This window comes from Phoca vitulina, unplaced genomic scaffold, assembly GCF_004348235.1.
Source record: "Phoca vitulina isolate PV1807 unplaced genomic scaffold, GSC_HSeal_1.0 scaffold8, whole genome shotgun sequence".
In the NCBI taxonomy this organism is placed as follows: domain Eukaryota; kingdom Metazoa; phylum Chordata; class Mammalia; order Carnivora; family Phocidae; genus Phoca; species Phoca vitulina.
Window position 1 is genome coordinate 46,339,341 of NW_022589711.1, and position 24,392 is coordinate 46,363,732.

Sequence of the window (24,392 nt, forward strand, 5' to 3'; positions counted from 1 at the left end):
CGGGAAAAGGAGACAACCATGGCCAAGTAACCCAAGGATATGGCCACCTTATTCTCGGACAAGATTTCAGGCACTGGTCATAAGAGTGGTTCCCTGAAATTAGAAGGGAAAATGACCCAGAATGGCAGCTGGTAGCATTAAGTGTTTCTTTGCTTTTAGGAGGGCATGAACCTTTGAAGCTAAAAATGGCCTTAAATCATTTAGTCTAGGCTTTAGAAGAACATAAGATAGAATGAAGGAACAGAGTTTATACAGAATAAACTCAAAGCCACGGAATTAAGGGAGGTTTTTCTGGATTTATTGATTTTTATTTAACTCACATCTTGTTTCTGTGGGTTTATAAGTGTTCTAAGCACTTTAAAAATATTAACTCCTTAATCCTAATAGCAATCCTATTGGGTAGACACTAATATTATCTTCAGTTACTGATGAGGAAACTGAGATATAGAGAGGTTAAGTAAATGGACCAGAGTCACACAGCTGGCCAGAGGTGGAGCCAGGCTTTGAGTGTATCCTGTCTCATCCATCTGAGCACTGCCCAGCTTGTTGGTGGCATAGCAGGGCCAGAAGCCAGCTCACCTCTTTGTTACAATCCACTGACTAGGCACCAGTGGGTTGTTCTGAGGTCATTTAAGCAAGGCAGGCAGATTAGGCCAGGAGGGTTTCTCTTTTAATCAACTGCAACAAAGTATCATGAAGAGATGAGTGTTGAGGTCAAGAATTCTCTAGTCATTGACTAAGCCTTGGAATGTGTTGTGTGACCAAGCAGCGTGTCTTCGCCGGTATTAGAGGGGAAATCAGGTAGGTTAGAGAGGTGGCTTGGGAATTGAAGCAAGTAGGGATAAAAAATAGTGTGTGAGTCTGCTGATGGATAAGTATTGGTTATCTGTTGGTTTATTTATTTACATTTTCTTGATTTCATTAGTATCTTTTTACTCCCATGACCCATCAGGTAAGCTGTGCCACTCAGAGCCCGTGAAGTTGGACCTTCAACCTCAGAGATTCCCCTGACAAATTTCCTATTTTCCCAGTTTGTGGCTGAGATATCAATTATAGGATGCATTTCCTACTGATCTAGAGGCACTGGTTTTTACCTTTTTGTTTTTTCTTCTTGAGACATTCTGCTTTAATCTCAATTTATTTCCTTAATGTATGTGCTTTGGTTAGGAAGGAGATGTTTACTTTTTCCAGGGGAAAATTATATGCTAATGTACATAATCATCAAGGAGAATGCAGGAAGATAGGAACTTTTTTCTTTTTTTTTTTAAATCAAGATGTAATTGACATAACATTATATTAGTTTCAGGTATACAACATAATGATTCAGTATTTGTATGTATTGTGAAATGATCACCACATAAGTCTGCTTGGCATCCATCACCACACATAGTTAAAAGTTTTTCTTTTCTGTGATAAGAACTTTTAAGATTTACTCTCTTAGCAACTTTCAAATATATAATACAGCATTATTCACAGTAGTCACCACACGGTACTTTACATCCCCATGACTTATTTATTTTATAACTGAAAGTTTGTATCTTTGGACTTCCTTCACCCATTTTGCCCACCCTCCTCCTCCAGCTCTGGCAACCACCAGTCTGTTCTCTGTATCTGTGAGTTTGTTTTTTCTCCCTTAGATTCCACATATAAGTGTGATCATACAGTCTTTATCTTTCTCTGTCTGACTTATTTCATTTAGCATAATGCCCTCAAGGTCCATCCAGGTTGTCACAAATAGCAGGATTACCTTCTTTTTTGTGGCTAAATAATATTCCAATGTACACATGTACCACATTTCCATATACATTTATCGAGTCACCTCTGTCTTGGGCATTATAAATAATGCTGCAATTAATACAGGGATCCATATATCTTTTCAAGTGTTTTCATTTTTTTTTTAAGATTTTATTTGTTTATTTGACAGAGGGAGAGCATGCGCATGCACACAAGCAGGGGGAACAGCAGAGAGAGAGGGGAAGCAGGCTCCCCGCTGAACAGGGAGCCCGATGCAGGACTTGATCCCAGGACACTGGGATCATGACCTGAGCCGAAGGCAGACGCTTAACTGACTGAGCCACCCAGGCACCCCATCAAGTGTTTTCATTTCTTTCAGATGAATACCCAGAAGTGAAATTGCTAAATCATAGGGTGGTTCTGTTTTTAATTTTTTGAGGAACTTCCATCCTGTTTTCCATAGTAGCTGCACCAGTTTGCATTCCCACCAACCCAGGTGCACAAGGGTTTCTTTTCTCCACATCCTCGCCAACACTTGTTATCTCTTATCTTTTTGAGAATAGCCATTGTAACAGATGTGAGATGATATCTCATTGTGGTTTTAATCTGCATTTCCCTGATGATTCGTGATGTTGAGCATCTTTTCATGTACCTGTACCAATCTGTCTGTATGTCCTCTTTGGAAAAAGGTCTGTTCAGATCCTCTGCCCATTTATTTCATCAGGTTGTTTGTCTGCTATTGAGTTGCATGAGTTCTTTATATATGTTGGATATTAACCCCTCATCCGATACATGATTTGCAAATTTTCTCCCATTTGGTAAATTGCATTTTCATTTCGTTGATGATTACAAAAGACAAGAAGTTGTGTACACAGTTGGTGGGAGTAAATCAGAGTGCAATCTGGCAGTAACTAGTGAAGGTGGCGAGGTGTGTTCTGTAAAGCGCAGCAGGTCTACCTGGAGATACATGCTCTGGATGCTTTAAGAGTTTAGAGCAGTGTGTGTTCTCCTCGGTGTGTGATCTGCACGTTGTAAAGATTTGTCAGCGGTTTGTTTCCAGTTCACAGGGAGATATACGTACAGAAAGTGAGAATAAGCATTTAGAAGCTTTTATAGCAATTTGACACTTCCACCACATCTAAGAGTGTGACTTTGTATTTTATAAAAGTATTGATCTGAAACAGATTAGAAATAAGAAAAACGGGTCTTTGACTCCCTGACCACAGGTAGTTTGGGAAACACTGCCCTAGAGGAATTCTCACAAATAAACAGAGACCTGTACAGGACTGCTTCAAGTAAGTGTGTGTGTGTGTGTGTGTGTGTGTGTGTGTGTGTGTGTGTGTAACAACCTAAATATCCATCCTTAGGAAAATGTGCTACAAACACCATGATATGTCCTATGAAAGAATATTATTCAACAATTAAAATGAATGAACTAGATCTACGTGACTGAACACGGATAAATCTCAGATAATTTTGAATTAATGAGCACATTGCAAAATGATACCTATATTATGATAATTATATAAAATTTTAAAAACACAAAATAATACTAAATTTCCATACAAAGTAAGTGGCTAACAACATGGATGGGAAAGATGCACACCAGCTTCAGAAGAGAATTTAACTCTGGGAAGGGAAAATGGTGGATAGGATTGTGAATGGGTGAAAAAAAAAAATTAAAGCTTCAACTGTATATATAATCTTTTATATTTTTTTAAAAGCTGAAGCAAATATGGCAAAAAAAAGTTTACATTTATCATATCTAGAGTGGTGGGTTTATTACATTTTTCTACGTTTTTCTACGTTTTTCTCTATCTTAAAAGTATCTCCTAGTAAAACCAGCCTCAGAATATGATTTTTTTCTGATCCAGAAAGCAAGCTGAACATACTGGAACATCTGGGGAGCTTGATTACCTACAATGCCCAGGGACACATTTGTCTTCCCAGTGACTTAAAACCAGATATTAGCTGTATGTGCAGCTTCTGTGCCTCAGGACTATAGAGGAAACGTTAGTTCAGAGCCCTGGGGCAGATGGAGAGATGCCTGGATTCTGGTCCTAGCTTTGTGACTAACTCATTTGTAACAATGGATTTCTCATATTTAAACCTTCATTGCCTTGTCCTTAAAATTAGACTGAGACTGTTTTCAACACTGAAATTTTATAACTTACATAAATTATATATAAACATATATTTGAAATGTTAAATAGACTAGCAGTTTGATGCTCCTTTTACAATAATCATAGAGGCTAAAGCAATACGTGGAATAAATGCAGATGTAGGAATAAGATTAATATATGTGCAGTGGATGGGGCACCTGGGTGGCTCAGTCAGTTAAGCATCTGCCTTCGGCCCAAGTAGTGATCTCAGGGTCCTGGGATCGATCCCTACATCAGGCTCCCTGGTCAGCAGGGAGTCTGCTTCTCCCTCTCCCTTTGCCCCTGCCCTTCCCCGCACCCATTTATGCGCTCTCTCTCTCTGCTCTCTGTCTCTAAAATAAAAATTTTAAGAGTAAGGAGTAAGATCTGAGTTTAATTCTTGCCTCCCTGCCATTCACCAACTATGATCCTTGGTTTCCTGAAATACTGATCTTCTATTTCCTATGACAAGAATCATAATAAATAGCGTCTACCTCAGCTTGGAGAGGTTTGAGAGCAGTCTTATTGTTGCCGTTGTTACAAATCAGTCACTTAACTTTTATGCCTGGAAAGGTACTATAATAAAATCTCAAACAGCTAATTGCAGTCATCTTCCAGAAATGGGATGAGCATATCATGCCAATTATTCTTTAAAGCAGTAATAAACTATAAATTTTCTAAACTAAATGGTGCCACATTCTCTAGAAGCATGCATTCAAAGTAATTTAGTAAATTTCTCATCTCAAGAATAAAGATTGTAACTATGTGAGGTAATCAGTGTTAACTAAACTTATTGCAGTGATCATTTCACAATATATACAAATATCAAATCATTATGTTGTACACCTTGAACTAATACAATGTTATATGTCAATTATATCAAAAACCGGAAAATAAAAACAAAAACAGACAAATAAAAAACAACAAAGTGATTTAGAAATGGTTCTGTCTGAATTTGGGACCCTAATTAGATGAATTATAGATTGCTTCCAACACTTGAATTCTCTTTTATGTGGGCTGCGATTGAATGGCCCTAATTGTTTACACGGAATAAACTTGACACAACAAAAGTGAGAACATGCTTGATTTTTAATTTGTACTTTGTAATTTGTACTCTTGCCATTCATTTATACAGAATGCCCCAAAGCAGAACCATATGACAACAGGGAAGGACGGTCAAGATTTGCATTTGTGAATCTCAAAATCAGGCTATGTTTTGTGATGGAACAGAGTATTTGGGCCAGGGCACAGTTAATGTGGTTGGGCCTCTAGTTCTGCTGACACAGTATGTGCTGATTAAGTTTTGAAGGCTTGGTTTTATAGAGCCATGTGGTATCCCAGGGGTCTGGTGAATGAAAAGCTTTTGCAGCTTATCAGCAGAAAGATAAGAGAAAAGCCCTGGTTCTACTACCAGTGTGGGGAGATGTTGATCACCCAGGCTTCTGAGAACAGGAGTTTGACCCACACCAAACATGCCCAGCACCACAGCCAGCAAGGAATTCCCTGAGATAAGATTACAGTGTTGTCCTTAAAGGGACGCCAACCAAGTCAGTGGATCCCCAAATATTCCCTGAGCAGAGCAACCCGGTAAATTATCCTTTTTACCAGGGGACTTCAGGACCTCAGTGTTTGGGCTTCTAGATGCAAACATTGAGGTGTTGTTTTCCAAGGTACACACAAAACTCTAGCAGCGTCAAAGTCAGACCCCACAGGGTCAAGAGCCTGAGCTTGGGGCCCTCAAGATCTGCCAAATTGTAGAAGCTGGAGACAGCTCTTTGTTGACAAAAGTGTTCGTTCACCTTCCTTTGGGATTTTGTTTTTTCTCTACTGGTTATGTCTAGGCCAGAGGGCCTCTAAATCCAGGTTTGTCCTCAAGGCCAGGCCTAGGATGAAGTCATTATAGGAAAAGGTGACTCAGTCTTTGAGAGGAATAGGTATGAAAAACCACTTCAGTAATTTATTTCAGTACCTAGTCATGTGTTTGGTTTAAATATCAGTACGTAAACTGGCACAGGGGCAGTGGACCCACGAGGGGTCAAGGAATTCTCCCAAGACCATTTTGGTAATGAGAAGCCGCAGACACAGAGAGGTAACTCACCTTTGATTTGTCATCCAGACACTTCTTGCTTGGAACGCCTCACATTCGTTCCTCTGTACCCCGGTGTGCCACCCCAGTGTGGCCTTCTGGTTCTGACCCCTCCTTCCCAGGGCTGTGCTGTATATAGTGACCAGATTAATTAACAACAACAACAACAAAAACCCTTTTTATTGTGTCATTTCCCAGGATAGTCTCACAATAAAGGTCAGACACTTCTAGTTTATTATTAAATATCCTCACTAATCTTTCTATCCAGTTTCTCTTTCTCCATCAAAACTTTACTTCATGCAGAGGATCTCCTTATGGGCTGTGTTAACTTATTTTTCAATATTCCTGCTTTGGTTCCTGCTGTCTCTCCTTTTGGAGTTCCTTCTCCCCTTCTCTTCTACTCGGACACATCTCTTCCATTAAACTCTTTCAGACCAATCCCGCCTACACTGATCTGACCTTCCTCTGAACTCTGCTAGCTTATCACCTAGAGTCCATACCAGCCCTGTGGCAGTTAATCACATTCTCTGTGAATTTGGCTTTGTTTTGCATGCTCTGTCTTGCTCTTTCTCTCTTCTCTCTCTTTCTTTGTGTCTGTGTGTGTTTGTATGTGTTTATGTAGCTAGATAAGGGGTCTTTGAAAATAAAACCTAGGTCTTTTTTTTTTTAATATATATTTTTTTAAGATTTTATTTATTTATTTCTTTGACGGAGAGACACAGCGAGAGAGGGAACACAAGCAGGGGGAGTGGGAGAGGGAGAAGCAGGCTCCCCGCTGAGCAGGGAGCCCGATGCAGGACTTGATCCCAGGGCCCTGGGATCATGACCTGAGCTGAAGGCAGACACTTAACGACTGAGCCACCCAGGCGCCCCAAAACCTAGGTCTTAAATGTCTTTAAAATATACTACCTAATAGATGCTCCGTGACATTGTTACTGGTTGGTAATTCTTGCTTCGTATCTTGATTTTTTTCCACAAAGGTAGGAGTCTTTGTCTTCTGTTCACTCCGATATCCGTGGCTCCCAGAGTAGTGCCTTGCACATTAAAAATTGAGTGAGGGTCAGCTGTTAACCTCTACAGAGGGTTGCCTTGACCAGGGTTTGCAGCTGGCCTTGACATTCTGCCTTGTGTCCCAGCTTCCTGAGGATGGAACTGTCTTACTCCCAGCCACACTATCGCCCCTTAACTGCCTCTGACATTGGCTGTGTCGGTCTGTTCTTTCTCCTCAGATGCGTACTCTCATTCCTCAAGTGAAAACGGAGGCAAGTCTGAGTCAGTGGCCAACCTGCAGTCTCAGCCCTCCCTGAACTCCATCCACAGCTCCCCCGGGCCCAAGCGTTCCACCAACACCCTCAAGAAGTGGCTGACCAGCCCGGTGCGCCGGCTCAACAGTGGAAAAGCAGATGGAAACATCAAGAAGCAGAAGAAAGTACGAGATGGCCGGAAGAGCTTCGACCTGGGATCTCCCAAGCCTGGGGATGAGACAACCCCTCAGGGAGACAGTGCCGATGAGGTACTTACATGTGGCCCTGGAGCCTCCATCAGGAGGGGGCTTCTGACCTACATCCTTCCTGGAGTTTTGTGAGGCCTCTTTCCCTGGGTTCTGTAAACCCACCAGTCTGTAGTCCCCAGTAGATTGTGTTCTTGAGCCCAAATGATCTGAGTTTTTGTACTAACAAGACCTTACCAGTCTGATGTGTGATCAATTCGGAGACTGACTAGCACCTAGAATTTCCAGCAGATAGACAACATTTTGCCAGATTTGGAGACAGGGGCCCGGGCCTGAGGGCAGCCATTTGGTCACCTAATCCCCTGCTTCTACTAAGGACTACATCAAAACCTGCTAGTTGAGAATAAGAATAAAAGAAGGTAGACCATTTCCCTTGGAAGGAGAAGCCCATGCTGGGAGACTACAGCTGTTTTCAAGTATCTAGACCAGTGCCACATACAGATGGGGAGTAGACAACTCCAGGTCGCTCCAGAGGGGAGAATTATGACTAACAGGTGAAGGTTTACAAAAGGCGAGGTTGCAGCTCAAAGAGGAACTTTAATGGAGGTCAGCTAGTGATGAGTGAGCTGCCATGAAAGCGAATAGACACCCGTGCTGGAAGGGGCCGGGACGGACGCCATATGACCTCACATAGCAGTCGGAGAGATCCCTGTATTAGCCGAGAGGTCAGACGGGGTGACCTCTGAAGTCCCTTTCAAAGCTGAGATTCTGTAATCAAAATACAGTGGGTGTGTTTTAGTTGGGGGAATGAGAGCTGTCTTTTTCTGGCCAACTAACCTGCTCTATTCGCTGATGTGGCTAAGCAGTTCTTCCTGCTATGTAACCAGACTCTGTTTGTAATTTTATGCTATCTGCCATTTCTCCCTCTGAGAATGACAGTAGAGCCTGGTGATACTCAGACTGTGGCTTAATAGTCCTTCAAAAGCTTAAAAAGTTAGGTTTTCTCGGGCGCCTGGGTGGCTCAGATGGTTAAGCATCTGCCTTCGGCTCAGGTCATGATCCCGGGGTCCTGGGATCGAGTCCTGCATCGGGCTCCCTGCTCGGCGGGGAGCCTGCTTCTCTCTGCCTCTGCCTCTCTCTCTCTCTCCCTGTCTCTCATGAATAAATAAATAAAATCTTTAAAAAAAAAAAAAAAGAATTTCATGGACACAGCAGCTTATCCATGAAAGTAAAACTGAAGGCATGTAATAAATAAAGAACCATTTAAAAAAAAAAAGTTAGGTTTTCTCTGACCACTCTCAGCTTTTTCTTTTCCTGACTGATTAACGAGGTAAATGTTTCTCTTGTGTGTGTGTGTGTGTGTGTGTGTGTGTGTGTGTGTGTGTTTTCCCCCATTTGAACCTCACTGTCCTTTGAGATAAAAAGGTGCACCCATTCCACAGAGGAGGACGGTGAGGCTGAAAAAATAAGGATGTGTTGAGGAAGGAGGGTATCTTATATGTTGCTTTTTTAAAAAATTCTAAGTCCTGAACCATTGGTATCTTTAACTATATGAAACATAGGACTGAATGACTAATGCTGCTCATTTGTTCTAGAAGAACAAGAAAGGTTGGGGCGAAGATGAGCCAGATGAAGAGTCACACACCCCCCTCCCTCCTCCTATGAAGATCTTTGACAATGACCCTACACAGGACGAGATGGTAGGACTTCTTTACTTTCTCACTTGAAAGAACAATGTATAACACATGTGATTTTGTCTTGTGTGTGTGGTGAGGGTAGTAATACCGTCTCTCCCTTGTTATCTCCCTGAATCCATAGTGATGCAGATTCTATCTATATTTGGTAGGTGTTCCCTCCCCCCGCCCTGGAGGTCTGACTTCATTCTGGGCAGTGAAGGGGCGCGTGCAGAAGTCCCAGAGCGGGAATCTGTCTGGTGTCTTGTCCCGTTGGTGAAGGATAATGACTCTGTCTTTGGAAGCTGCAGATCCTAAAAGGAACTATTTGTCTCTAAAGGAGTCTGAGGCCGTTCCAGGCTGAGATCACTTTGTTGTACCTGACTTCTGAACTGTGTTTTAGCTGATCGTTTTCCCTATACTGAACTCTAAAATCCAAGTAACAGTAGCTTCCGCTTAAGCCCAAATTCTGCAATCACCACAGGAGGGATGGAGACGCTGCTAAGGGGGAGTTGCTGACAAAGGTGGGAAGACCTAAGTGCAGGTTGCCATGTGCTTGGTCTTGCAAAACTCCCTGCCTCGTGAGCACGCAGAGGCTCACCGGGGCCTGAAGTGTAGATGTCTACGTGGCCTCGAATCGCTGAGCGATCACCCTGTTTGCTCTAGAGGTCAGCTTGGATGTGTGGCCTGGTACCGGCCGAGGCTCAGGGCTGCTTGAACCACACGCTCTGTCACTCATTTTCCTAGCAAACCCTGCTTTCACCTCGGTGTGTTTTTCCTGCCTTCTCTTCGTGCCGCTGTCCCCTTGGACTCCGCAGGTTTTAACTGTCCTTTACATTTTCTTTTCAGAGTGGCTGGTGGTGGTGGTGGTGGTGGCTTAGCCGTCCCTCCGGGGTCTCCCTGTGTTCCGTGCTGCGCCGCCTTGCCGTGGCACGGCCCGCTCTGAGGCGGTGGGGCCAGCAGACGCGGGGAACACATCTTCATACAACCCCCCAGGGATACAGTTCAGAAAGGCCTGCTTGCAGATGCGTCAGCATGTCCGGTGACAGCCCTGTCCTTGTGTTCATTCCCTCTGCTTTGTATTTGGATCACGAACCCACAGATATTAGTTGGGGTCTCCCAGGGTGCCACGCGAGAGGGAGAGACTCTAGGGACAGGATGATGATGAAGATGCCCCCTCTGTGACGGTGATGGTGGTGGCCCTGACTCTTAACTGTTGGAAGGGCAAGTAGCAGGAAGCACGGCACGATGTCCATCCTGGGTTCCCAGGAGCAGAAGTGCCGCGCTCCACACTGAGGTCAGCACGGGAGCCAGTCTGCTGTGTTCCCAGAGGCCTAGCCTTGTAAAATGTTCTATGAACAGTGACGGCATGTGGGGGGCGGAGGATGCTCCTGTCACAGTATCGGCCCTCCCACGCGGCCCTCCGCATGGAGGTGCCAGCCGGCATCCGAAAAGTAAAGGTCACGAACCCTCCCCCTCGAATTCCCTCAAACACAGCTTGTTTTGGGGAAGAGGATGTTATGCTGTTTCTGGATAATCTTTAACTGAAAAGGCGGACTCACCCCAGACATTTGTGTGGCTTTTTGTTAGCCAGAAAGAGGACTGATGGCAACGGTCCCTCTTTAGACACATTCACCCTCCTCAGCCCTGCCTGTTTGATTTCTGTGCATTTGTTTTTCTGAAATATTTGGGGAGCCTCAGAACTTCTAGCAATTGGAGTTGAACTTATTAAAATAAGTTTTTACAACAGTCTATAAGGACGTTTTTAGTCTTCCTATTGTAATGTTATACAACCGCCTTGATTCTCCATGTTCCCTTCTACTATTTGTTCATATGTGTATATGTTTTATTTTTATAGTTGTAATATGCACTTGATATGCTCAATGTTTTATTTAATTTTTTTTTAAATCTTATTAATTTTATCTTCATAACTACAATTTTAATAGCTGGGGAGTATTTCCCTTATTTGATGTGTCGTAATTTGCTTGACCAGTCTGTTTTGGGATATCCTGGGTTGTTTCCAGTTTTTGCTACCCTAGATAACACTGCTACAGATCACTTTGTACATACAGCAATTGTTCTTTGGACTTCTGTCCTTGGGATAAGTTCCCAGGGGTGGGATTACTAAATCAAAAAGTTGATAGCTTGGATTTCCAAACAGACTTAAGCTCCTTTCCTGCATTCCCCAGAAGAGAAAAAAGAGTGTTGTTAGATCTCTCTTAATTATTATTTGACTTTGTTTTACCCCATCTCAGAAGCAAAGACCTAAAGTAACTCTTAAATTAGAAAAGTAGCTTCCTTTTTGAAACTCTTCCCCCTAACGTAAGGGACAAACTTGAAGCCAGAGCATGGCCAGGACATTCAGCTTTTTATCCCTGCGGTGATCAGTGTCAAAGACCAAAAGAGCATGTGTCCTGGGCCCTGGGAGCACAGTTGCCCTCTGCTTGGCTGTGCCAGGGGGGAAAGCTCATACATGTGCATGCAGTGAACCATTTCTCTCCCAATTTCTTCTCAAGTAGGAGAAGGAAGATAAAAACCACCATCCCTCTATGAGGAGGATTCCCCAAACTGTTGACCAAACAGCCACATGAACCAGTCAGTCCTTCTTGCTGGTACAAGTGGATGGGGGGCAGGCCCTTGGCTTGAGCCTCCTTTCACCGTGAATAGGATAGTCCCTGGTGACTCCAACATGAAATACACAACTCCTTGCTAAAACCATTTATTACATCCAGGTGTTTCAGTTCGGGGGCCTTAGCACAAACAGCTATGTTTGTGGAGGGGTGTGTGTGGGGGGGGGGGTGTGTGTGCACACACATGTACGCACATGTGAGTGGGCAGGGTTTCTAGCTTCCCAGTCTTTAAGTGCTCTGCCCTAGAATTTTTGCTTGATACACACTGAAGACCTATATTTAAAATCTGTATTTAAGTAAAGCGAAGACAATTTCTCTCCTTTGGACACATTTGAGGCTAGGTTTATGGATTCCTTTCATACCCTGGAACAGCAATGGGCAGCCCTGTCGTGGCCAGAGTTCTGTCCCTCTCCCCTGTTGCTGACAGTGGGTGCAGCCCTTACCTATTGGCCTCCCGGGAACTCAGCAGACCCTGCCCTCAGCTCCTCCGGAGGCCTGCCTTAGGAGAGCCTAGTCCCATCCCTGCTTTGCTGCTGGCCAGAATTCCTGACAAGGGGTCAGACAGGCCTGTCCCACACCCCCTCCTATCTCCCTCTGTGATCTCTTGCCTCTAGACATAAAGCTTTGCTTCCCTTGCCTGTCTTGAGCTGTGGACTTGCTGTTTTGCTTCCTAACTGCTATTCCTCATTCCTTGCTAATCTGCTTTTCCTTTGCTGCTCAATGTCTTGCAGTCCTCCTCTTTGCTAGCAGCCCGGCAGGCTTCCACTGAAGTACCTTCTGCTGCAGACCTTGTCAGTGCAATAGAACAATTGGTCAAAAGCAAGCTGGTAAGTGGGGGTCCTGGAGGCAGTTCTGTGTGTGTCTCACCTCCATGTGGCTCCCGGGGCCTGGCGTCTGTCTGCCATGGCCTCCTTTGCCCCTGTCCTCATTCCTCCTATAGGATTGTTTCTAGCTAAAGATGGTTTCCAAAAAACCTTGTGCTCCAAAGTCTTTTTAGCTTTTTTTTTTTTTGCTTTTTTTTTTGGAATGGGCATAGGCAATTAGTAGGCCCTTTTGGGATTGTGGCATTGATGAAAGGAAAAAAGTATCCAAGACAAAATAGCCTCCCTGTGAGCCCGGTCCGCTGACCCACAGGGATGCGGCATTTGGACAGTGACTGGTGTGTGTCTGGTTAGCCCTGAAGCTAACTTGGCTGCTGAGACACAGAACACGGATTGGGTCTTTGAAAGCACCAGGTAATTTTATTCGGGGGCCCTCAACAATTTTCTAGCTTGCAGAGTCTTGTAAAAGTCGATTGCTGATTATAACGGGGAGTGGGCAAAAGTGTGTAGATACCTCCCACTAGAGATTAGAGGAGCTGAGACATACCCCCATCATGGGGGAAAACTGAACTTACGCCCCTGAAAACTGGCCTAGCTTGTCACTGTCTCAGGGGCCGATCAGATCACTGCAGAGAAGGGTTATGCTCTGGCTGCTTTAGGGTTTGGGCACCATGCTGCTGAAAGAGCTCATTTTTGGATAATGCTATTCCTCTGCCCCATGTTTTTACACTGATGCGTATCTCTACAGGACGGCAATTTGAAGCATTCTCCTTGCCCTTCACCCTCATCCGTGTCATTTGTTTGGTTTTTCCTGCAACTCTCATTAGCATAACTGTCTATGCTTCTGCCAGACCTCTCTTGGGCAGTTCTGCTTATCAGCACCATTTAAACCCTCCTCCCCTTGGCCCAGGAATTAGAGGAAAATGCTGGATGCCGTGCAGGGAACACTGCCCGATCATAATTCTGATTACAGTAACTCCGTCTTCAAATCTCCCAGCTTGGAGAATACTGATGAAATTTAACACATGATTTTATTCTTCTCCTTCTAAGTTTTCCTTCCTAAGTTAGAGAGAATATTTCGGCTGATGTTTTTAGTAACTGCGTCTAAAGGTTGTCCGTTTTCCTGCCACCCTCCCTGTCTTGTTGGCGGGAGTCAAGCGCTCTCATGGGCACTCCACTGGCTTTTCAAAGCTTGCCTCTCCGACCACTCCTCACTTGCTCTCCTTTCCTCTCCACACTGACCCCCACACCCTCCTCGTTCTCCAAATACTAACAGTGTTTTTCCTTAAAAGTCACCCTTTGTTTTTTTTCTTTACATTTTCCCTTTCACCACCTGAGCCTGAGCCCTGACCTCATGCCTGGACTATTGCAGTAGTTCCTCTGCCCAATCAGCCTCCCTCCCGGGCCTCGGTCTCCTGGCGGGTCTTCCACGACACTGCTATTGCCTCTCTCCTCAGTGAAGGCTCACTGCCTCCCTCCTGCCTCCACGGTCGTCTCTAGGGTGGGGGTGCCTTCAGATACCCAAGACACTTTACTGAGGTGCAGGAAGACGATTTTAGAATCTCTTCATCTCATCATTTAAAAATGATTTGGGGCATATTTTGTTACGTACATAATGATAATACAGTAGCATGGAAATACAAGTTATAAATAAGTTACATGTTTTGGCAATGTATGACCAAAATTATGTTTACTGATCGAGGAATATGATCAAAGTTTGGAAATGACTGGATAAAATATTCCATGGATAAAATCCACACTTATCCAATATTCTAATGCTTTGTAGCCAGCCTATGACCACTTATTTATTCCGGCTGATGAACTCTGCTCCAACCAAATTGTTTTCCTCGTGCACTTGGCTTTCCTCCCTCTGAGTTTCTGTTCATACCACCCTACTTCTCTTGAACATTCCCCCTCTTATTTTTGCTTATCTAAAGCATAGGTCCTTCAGGGCCCCACTGAAATCTCATCTGCCCAGAAGGGCTTCCCTGACTCACCCAGGCCAGATTTCCTGTGCAGTCCCGTGGCAATTACTGTGTGAGCCACACACTGGGGGCAGCTCTTAGATAGTTCTGTTGGGTTATTTGTTAAAGTATCTTAATCTTTTCATTATCTTAATCTGTGCAGCTTCCCTACCCAGCAAGATGATTGGTCATTTAGGACATGGATTTCCCCTCCTCCATTAGTACACAGGAGGCTTTTACACTCATACATCAGCAGACACTTATTTCCAAAAGGCTGTATTTTCTGTATTTTGGATTACCTTTATCCTGCTATTACTGCTCACCTGAGCACTGCTGGGAGTCCCCACAGCCCTCTAGTTGTGTGATCGGCGTGTCTGGTGTTAAACAGGTAAGGGCAGATATTGAGAAGTCCCCTGAGAGCAAGTTTCCCAGAAGAGAGGCAGTGGAGGGTGTTGGTGGAGCAAATCAGCCCTGTAACAGGCCCTCAACAAACCTCTATCAGATGAGTGGTTGCTCTGTGGTATGTTCCCACAATAAGAACTTTAACTTCTTCTTCCACCAATAACTACTTCTTGAGGACCTGCACTGAACCCAGAATTATAGAGATTTCTTTGGCCAAACAAGTAAAACCAAGCCCATGTCACGGAGAGGAAGGAGGGAGCAGCAGTTTGGTTTCTCAGAATCTTCTCACCAAAATTTGATCCTTTGTCCTTCCCTCTGCTTTCTCTTTCCTCCCATCCCAGTACATACCCACTGTGGGAGAGCAATGAAGCAACAGTAGGTGGTTGTTTCCCCCAGGCATGTTTGAGAACCCCGAGTTGCATTTTTACCTCTGAGGCTTGTATTCCTATTCCTCATTAGCTCTTTAGCTGAGAAGAGGGTAAGACCTAGTACCTATGAAAGTTCCAGAGTTTTTATTTGACTGTAAGTACAACAGTGTGACAGCTGCCAAAATAGCCAGTGTGTATTCATAGGCTAGGTTAGTGAAAGTACAGTGTACAATCAAGGAAAGTAACAGCCCCATTGTCCTCAAAGTTCTTCAGCCCGTACCTGCCATGAGTAGTGTGAGTCATGTATCAGGTTCCGAACGCAGCATTCTCAAGTGTTCTTGAACTCAGTGGAAAGGCCCCAGGAGGTAAACCGTACCATGTGGCCCATATCATTTGAAGGAAAGTTGAAGGTACTGGGTTAAATAGGGGGAGAAGTTAGGAGAGAGAAGTCTCGTAAGAGCTGTCCTGAATTCATTGAGGACTGCCGTGGGAAAGAAGGGTTGGTCTCACTCTTTGTTGCTCTGGAGGGTGGAACCTAGACCTGTGGGTGGAAGTTATCTCAGTTCAGTATGAGATGAGGTAATAAGTTCCTTTCCAATTGACAGAGTCTGGAAATTTTACAGGAGCATCTAGCATACTTGGACTTTTATATCTAGGGCTTGGATTCTTTCTACTTTCCTTTTTGGTTGTTCCAGAGATAGCACCAAATTCTGCTCCACCCAAAAGCCTGGAGATCCCTGTGTCTCGGAGTCCCAGATCTGCCCTTGGTGCATTATGGTCACGTGGTCGTGACGGCACCAAGGCTTCTGCCCCAGAGTTGCTGGTAGGAAACAAGGGTAGGTGTTCTCCAGCTCACATACAATACAGACAAAAACCCTTGAAGCTCCCCTAGAACTCCTTTGACAAGTCCCTCTGGACATTAGTAGACACTTGAGTTCTCATCTGCCAGCCTTGGTCTTGAATCACTGCTTTTATTTACCAAGAGAAGATACCCACCCACCTCGCCCCAAATAGATCTCACACATTTTTTCCACATTTCGTATTAAGATACTGTCTCTAACTCCAAGCCAGGAATAAGGACTCTCCCTGCTTTCCCTGTGTGATTTTACTTTTTATTTTTTTAAGTAAACTCTAGCCCCCAACGTGGGGCTCAAACTAACAACCCCAAGATCAAGAGTCACATGCTTTACCGACCGAGCCAGCCAGGTGCCCCTCCCTGTGTGATTTTTAATAAAGCTTTTCCTAGACATGAGGATGGGTGGTAGCAGTAGTGGATATGTAGGGAATCAGAGACCTGGGTTGTAGTCCTGCCTTGGCTACTTATTGTGTAGCCGTGGGCACCTTACTTAGTCTACTTGTAGACTAAGTAGTCATAGACAAGTACTTAGTCTACTTGTAGACTAAAGGAGAGCTTTTGTCTCCTTTATCAGCAGTGACGATTCTGTCCACCTGAATCTTATCTCAAAAGAGATACCATGATGATTGAGTAGGTGTGAATGTGCTTTGTAAAATGATAAGCAAGCGTCCTACAAATGTTAGCTCTTAGCCACCTCATCTGTGATCTGTGTTGTGAATGTCAGGGGAAGGGAACAGTGTCATCCCTTTCTTCCATAAACACGTCCTGGGCCATGGGGACACAGTATTTGTCAGCCAATAGACTAGTGGTTGAGTGAACAGGGCAGGGTGATAACTTAACAATCTATGTGATTTGGTTTTATTCCTCAAGTTTGAGGAACAAGAGCTTCCTGGCCATGTGAAAAATCTCGCATGTCTCTCAACAGCCACAGGATTTCACAGCCTGCCTGAGATGAAAGATCAAGTGTCTAGAAAGAACGCCTCCTGTCTGAGCCCTTGTCCTCAGGTGGCATGTCACAGTAGTTCACTGGGCTTGGGATGGTACCAATGGCCCCTTGACTGATAATCCTCTGCCTTTGGGGTAGGGGCTGGCCGGGATTGAGCTCTTGTTCAGTCGACCTGGTGGCCTGGCATCCTAGAATGTGTCTACCTGCTTCAGCAAGACATCCTTCCCTCTGGTTCTCCTGCTTTGATAGCATTCACCTCTCTAGTCCAGCCCTGTGGGCCACGAAACACGACTAGGCGAGGCTGCATCTGTGTGTATGTATGCTTTGCTCTCCTCTAGATGAATTGGCCTGCTTCGTCAGTGGCAAGGTAGAGTTAGCCGAAGTTAAGAGCCCAGAGGAGAGGAAATAATGGCCACATCACACCCATGGTGGAAGTGTATGTTTTGAGGCACTGGGTGCCTCTGGCCTCCCTCTATGGAAAAGGTTCCTGAGCTTGTTGAAATAGAAAAGTTTCGATTTCCACCAAAAAATTTTTAACACCAAGTCACAAACCTGAAATGTCATTTGCCTAAACATGACATTTTCTACTACTCAGTTATCTTCTTCCCCATCTCCACCCTTAATGTGCCTGGAAATGATTCTTATCTAGTACTTTTTGTCCAGAGAATATTATATAAATTTTTAGAACAGGGTGGGGAAGCTAAGAGGTTGGTGTGGTGCCTGGTGCTGGACCAGCACCCTTATCTGTTTTTTTTTCAGATGACCTTTGACCTCTCCCCCAAGAGAGGGTAAATTCTTAGAGTCCTACTATGTGCCAGCTCTGAGATCAAGCACAGAACCTTCCTTAATGGAGCTCACACCCTAGGGTTAGTGCTCAAAATGCTCTCCTGCCTGGACTGTTGCAACATTTCCTCCCTGACTGCAGTCTGACATCTCTCTATATGACTATCAGATGGATTTTCTTTTCTTTTCTTTCTTCTTTTTAAAAAACTTTTTAATAGTTCTTTTTTTTTTTTTTTTTTTTTACTAATAAAAGCAATATATGCTCATTTAGGAAAAACTGGAATAAGGACAAGGGTATAAACACAAATTATATCACTGATAATATCATCATCTAGACATATTCCATGCTGAAATATTGATATATTTTCTCCTAGGCCCTTTTAAAAATAATGTAGTTAATTTGAGTGTATAGAAAAGTGAAGTCCTTTTTTCCTTTACTGTCATATCGGAGACATTTTCCCAAGTCATGAAAAGCCCTTAGGAACATTAAGACTGATCTTCCTAAAACTTAAATCCAATCATGTTAATTCCCTGCTTCAAACCCTTTCATCAATGGTTTTAGAAAGTGAAGTCTCTACTTCTTAATGCGGCACACAAAGCTCCCTATGATGTGTCCCTGCATACTTCTCCAGGGTTGTCTGTCTCACTCCTCCCCTCTTCCCTCCCAAGTGCTCACTCACCCTAAGTCACACAATATATAGTCACTTGCCACCACCCCCCACCCCTCGCCCCTTTCACACCCTATGTTCTACCTGTGTGGGCTGCTTTCAGCTTCCCAGGCTGCCCTGGGTAGGTACAAGCCTTGATCCTTTGCTCAGAGTGCTGCTCCTGCCTGGAATGCTCTCCCATCAGGGGACCCAGTGAAATCTCTATTTCTCAATACTCAGTTCAAGCATTGCCTCTTCCTTTCCCTCCCCTCTCCACCCCCTCTTCCCCCAGAGAGCAGCCTACTCCTTTTTTCATCCCCTTTGGTGCCTCTTCCATCTAGAACAGCATCCATGATAGCTTAGATTATGGCGGGGGACGGGGCAGTGCAGGTAGGAAGCCAAATAGTATTCATCTTCATTTCTGCAGTGCTTGGCAAGTATTTAGCATGTAGTAGATGCTCAATGAATATTCGCTTGAGTACAAACAGATGATCAGTCGCAGTACTGTAATGACTGGTGTGCAGGGGTGTGTAAAGGGTGCTTATAGGAGTCCTGAGGAGGGGCATTTTATGGGTGTGTGATCCACAATCCAGCAGATAGGAAATGTGTTCATTTTTAATGTGGGGACAGCCTTCCTCTATACTTAGTCTACTGCTTTGAATCCTATTTGCATTTCTGTTCCTTGGCCTTGGACCAACAGGAGGAACTTTTGTGGCCCTCTCCTTGTGCACCTTCTCCTTTGCCTGCTGAGACTATTGTGGCCTGAGCCCCGGGCAAGGCAGAAGTCCTCCCACTACCCATCAACCCAGCCACCGCTGCCTGCCTCCCATCAGGAGCAGCACAGACAGTGGCAGGTCGCCCCTAGTTGCCCGTGGCTGGGACCCAGGATCCCCACTCCAGCCCTGGTAGCCAGGTCCTCAGAGGGAACGGCATTTGAGTTAATAAGCATTGATAGCCAACACCATTATGAGGCAGATTTCCCAGACTACAGCTTAGCCAGACCCTTTCTCTCTTCTTCCTCTCTCACTACCTCTGCCCTGCTCACGCCCTTGCAGAGAATCATTCCCCAGAGATAATTTGGGCTGCTTTGCTCATAGGCAGGAAGATATGGAACATATTTCCCTGTGTGGCACTTCGGACTCCTCAGATGTCCTTCATTCTAGAGGGTTGAAAGTGGACATGCCAAGCTGGATGTTGCACAAGAGAGCCTTGTAGGCAGAGATGTAAGCCTTTTTGCCTGGGCCTTGCAGTCAGCATCCTGCCAGCCAATAGGCTGCAGAACAAAGGCTGTAATAGGACAATGGGACAAGGAGGAGGGGAAGTAAAAAGCATGTAATCAGATCAGTCACCAGCTGGGTCCATCTGCCTGGGAGCCTGTCTCTGGCGATGGCACCAGGGAACAGGTCACATGTCTTGAAAAGCCTGCCTGTCCACTGGCTTGTCAGACCCCAGCACCAGGCACTCTCATTTCCTTAATAACTGGTTACAGATCCTGAATCTATAAATTTAGCTAAACTCTCCTTGACCTTTCTGTATTTTTAGCCTATGCTGCTTCTCAGGATAACAACTTCCACGGTTGATCACTTGTCCTGTAAAATAACTTCATGACGGGCGCCTGGGTGGCTCAGTTGGTTAAGCGACTGCCTTCGGCTCAGGTCATGATCCTGGAGTCCCGGGATCGAGTCCCACATCGGGCTCCCTGCTCAGCAGGGAGTCTGCTTCTCCCTCTGACCCTCCTCCCTCTCATGCTCTCTGTCTCTCATTCTCTCTCTCGCAAATAAAAAAAAAAAAAAAAAAAAAAATAACTTCATGACAAGTTAAAAGAAATTCTCTCTCTCGAACTTGAAAGCACTATCTTCTTAATTGGTTTCTGCTGTTGGTAACAAATTCATGCTTGGCCCTTGGTACATTTTGTTGATTTGGGGTAGAGTAGGGGAAAGAAGGTTGACATCTCTTCTCAGCTTTACATTTTTCAGCTTTAAGTCTTTTTTTTTTAAGATTTATTCATTTATTTTATTTATTTATTTAAAGATTTATTTATTTATTTGAGAGAGAGAGAGAGCACAAGCAGGGGGAGCAGCAGAGGGAGAGGAAGAAGCAGGCTCCCCGCTGAGCAGGGAGCCGTGGTGGGACTCGATCCCAGGACCCTGGGATCATGATCTGAGCCGAAGGCAGACGCTTAACCGACTGAGCCACCCAGGCACCCCTTATTCATTTATTTTTGAGAGAGAATGGGGGAGGGACAGAGAGAGAGGGGGAGAGAGAAATCTCAAGCAGACTCCCTGCTGAGCATGGAGCCCAACATGGGGCATGATCCCACAACCCCGAGATCGTGACCTGAGCCAAAACCAAGAGTCGGACGCCTAACCTACTGAGACACCCAGATGCCCCTCAGGTTTACATCTTAATTATCTACCACCTGTTCTCATATAATGAATGACCAGACACCTCATTTACTTTTTGTTTCATTCCCCTGGACTTTTCCTTTTATTTGTCCTATCTTCAAGTACAGCAGCTACGAGAATTTAGACAGATACTCCGACTGCAGGCTGTTTAACACTATGCTGAAGCCTTTTGTTTCTCCCACCCTTTTGGATACTTTTTGATCTTTGTGACTTTGACCTTAAGGCTGATGTTTTCAAAGACTTCCATAGTGAAGCCTTTCCTTTGAGCCGCAGAGACTGTTGTAAATAGGCCTCTTGTGTGGGTAGTTTGGATTAGACTCCCATATTTGTTTTAGAGTCGCTCACCTTGACCTTGATCTCCAGGCTTACGGTTTATCCACATTGCTTCTGCCATGTTCCATAATGAAATGCTAAGTGTCGCTATGTGATCTTTCTTTGAGGACATCTGTAAAAATGCTAAGATTGTTTTTTTTTTTTACATTTTTACATATCCTTCTTGTTAACAGCTTCAAGGGGGGGAGAGCTCATCATTGTAGAATATTTTTAATTTTTCAAGGGATTATACAACTATTGTCTCGGTATATTCTTTAGAAATCTGTAGAAAGGAGAGATCTGATTTGAAAATTGAAAAAAACTGAAGCATGCATGGAATAATTGCAGCTGTCTCACTTAAGATCATCCAGTGATAGCAGATTTGGGGTTAGAATCCTTTGCCTTTAACTCTTTCTAGAGTACTGTATTAATACCTTTACCTTGTTTCTCAATCCTGCAGCACTTTAACTAAAAGAAATTAAAGGGATTCATAAATGAAAGAAAACCCTTGGTAAATAACCTTAGCAAAGATATTTTTAGGAAAGGCTAAATCTATTTACCTCTTCCTGTCTGCATCTCATTGGCCTCTTGGGGAAAAAAAGTATAGCTGATTTAACAAACAGGAGTTTACCCAACTAGCTCTCCTGTCGCTACCCTTCCCTTATCAATTGGCATTTGATGGTCCCACAACTGATTTTCTTTTCTAACTGCTTCATTAGCGTAGAATTGCAATGATTAGCTTTACCTCTGTAGCTCTTACCCAGATACAAGTCACTTTGACAATTTTCATTATGTCGGGCAATTGGCAGCACATGACGGCAAGTTCATCCTGATTGCCTGAGAAGGCGGCAGCTCTGGGCAGTCTGCTGCAGGGAGAGGAGAGTACCTGGCTTTCTGGCACTTGATTGATGTTCGGTGAGAACTGCCTTGGCTACTGGTCTACCAAGTTGGCTGCTGCTAGGCTGGAGGGGACACAAGGGCCTCCAGATGACTTTTCAATGTACACTTCCCTAAGGCTGTTTTTCTTCTCTTTTCAGAGTCTAGAAGGAGGCTCATACCGGGGAAGCTTGAAAGACCCTGTAGGCTGCCTGAATGAGGGGATGACCCCACCCACACCTCCTAGAAACCTGGAAGAAGAACAGAAAGCCAAGGCCCTGAGAGGCCGGATGTAAGTGATTTCTCCAGATTCTACCCTAGTGCACAGGTGTACAATGGGTTAAGGTTGGAGGAAGTTTGGGGACGATTACAGAGGGGTTCCCCACACTGTATTTCCACTGATATCATTCATTCTAAGTAAAGGTGACCTAGATCTGTACAGTGTACATTGATAAACAAGGCACTGCAATGGCACTGACTTTAAGAATTTTAGGCTGAAGTATTCTCTTGGGAGATAGCAGCTATTACTGACAAAGTGTGGTTATAACCAAAGTCTGCTAGAAATTTAAAACATGTTGGGGCACCTGGGTGGCTCAGTCGTTAAGCGTCTGCCTTCAGCTCAGGTCATGATCCCAGGGTCCTGAGATCGAGCCCCACATCAGCCTCCCTGCTTAGCAGGGAAGCCTGCTTCTCCCTTTCGCACTGCCTCTGCATTCTCTCTCTCTCTCTCTCTCTCTCAAATAAATAAATAAATAAATCTCTTAAAAAAGAAATAACACATGCTGATAAAAGGAAAACAACAAAGTGCAGGAACTATGGGACTATTATTGTGGTCCCATATTAGAGAATCCATGATAGAAGGTCTGGTAGAGTTTCACCCGAGGAAACATTTCTCAGAATGTAGGGAAGTCACATGTAGGAGAGGCATCTGTTGTACCAGCTGGCAGAGCCTAGCTCCACTCCTTTTCTAATCGTTTAATTTTGCATCTGTTTGTGGACTTAGCTCCAAGAGAATGTCTTCAATTTTTTTTAATAGTTGGGGGTAAGTAAAATTCACATTGCAGCCCATTTCACAAAAATCCATATTTTATGCAAGGTTTGAGTTATCCACCCTGATGTCAAGTCCGTCTTCTGTCATTTGAGATGATCAAGAAGATATCAGATACCATTAATGCAAAACCACAATTCCTCCAAAAGTTTAATTTTCCTGTTTTGGGTTTGACTCCATGTTGGAAGGAGAGCTTGATGAGCCTTGGACGTGGCCTGGTGTGTGAGAGATTGTAAAGCCCAGAAAACTGGTCCCTTTGCTAATGAGTCTGTCCTTCTCCCTCAGACTCGTCGTTCCTTTAGCCTGGTCACAGATATGAGGATTAGCAAAAATCAGTGAGGCCAGGCCCTTCTGTTGCCTGGAAACAGGCAAAGTGAACATTTATGAGTTTCTCTCCCAGGAAACAAAAGTAGAAACGTCATAGCCAGGGCCTGGCCTCAGAGCAGGGCTGTCACCTCATAGTGGAGCTGGGCAAGTGTCTCTTCAGTTCCAAACTTACCCCTCAACTTTATGGGTACTCAGGGGAACCCCAAGAATGGAATAGAGGTAGAAAAATACCATCCCTAAATGGACATTTTCTAGGACTTGTACTAAGCTGCTTCTCTTTAGCTTCTCAGGGTTGTTTTTACATAGAAGAGGCAGCATTGGAGCCGATGTTCTTTGTCAAGCCAAGCAAAACTCAGATCAGGGAGGAGACCTTTGGGGTAGCAGGTGGTCCTTGGCCAAGCCTGTCACTGCTCTTGTCACTTTGGTTGAACAGGCCCATGAGCAGTCATGTAAGCTATTGTCCTGCTTCCAGATATGCTGTTGTCTGATTTTGCTCCAACAGACAAAAGTTTATTGCCTCTTTTGCTCTCTTTACCCATTTATTCTCCTCCTTCTTACTCTTTTGCATGACCCCACAGCTCTCTGCATCCTGAGCTATCCTGAAAATCCAGCTGTTACCAATGTCTCATTGCTCTTGCTGTAACTTATGGCCATGATGAAAGAGAGGATATATATACATGTCTAATTGTGAACTCTGTGTGAGGCGAGAGGCCAGGGAGTTGGGGGGCGTGGGGGAGGTGAGGTACAGAGAATGGAGACTCAGTCCAGACATCAAAGGGTTAAATGAGAGCTCCCTGAAGAAAAGATGAAAACAAAGTTATTTGTCCAGGACAAGAAAAAAGCTGAGAGTGGGCTTGATTGTTTTCCAGTTTTAGCGCCTCATTGATTGAACAATAGGTGTTGAACACCTATTCTGCACCAAG

General features: G+C 44.4%; 1 protein-coding gene across 21 annotated transcripts in view; it reads left to right on the forward strand.

Annotated features, from left to right (window-relative positions):
- Positions 1-24,392, forward strand: part of KALRN (kalirin RhoGEF kinase) — a 641,436-nt gene that overhangs the window by 556,638 nt on the left and 60,406 nt on the right. For 12 of the 21 annotated variants that reach the window (XM_032406711.1, XM_032406713.1, XM_032406719.1 and 9 more), the window contains 4 exons: positions 7,191-7,474; positions 9,007-9,111; positions 12,446-12,541; positions 22,256-22,386. In XM_032406711.1, the coding sequence (XP_032262602.1) occupies positions 7,191-7,474; positions 9,007-9,111; positions 12,446-12,541; positions 22,256-22,386 (616 nt within the window). The remainder of the gene's footprint in view (positions 1-7,190; positions 7,475-9,006; positions 9,112-12,445; positions 12,542-22,255; positions 22,387-24,392) is intronic. The other 9 variants (XM_032406712.1, XM_032406725.1, XM_032406735.1 and 6 more) reach the window with 3 other exon arrangements.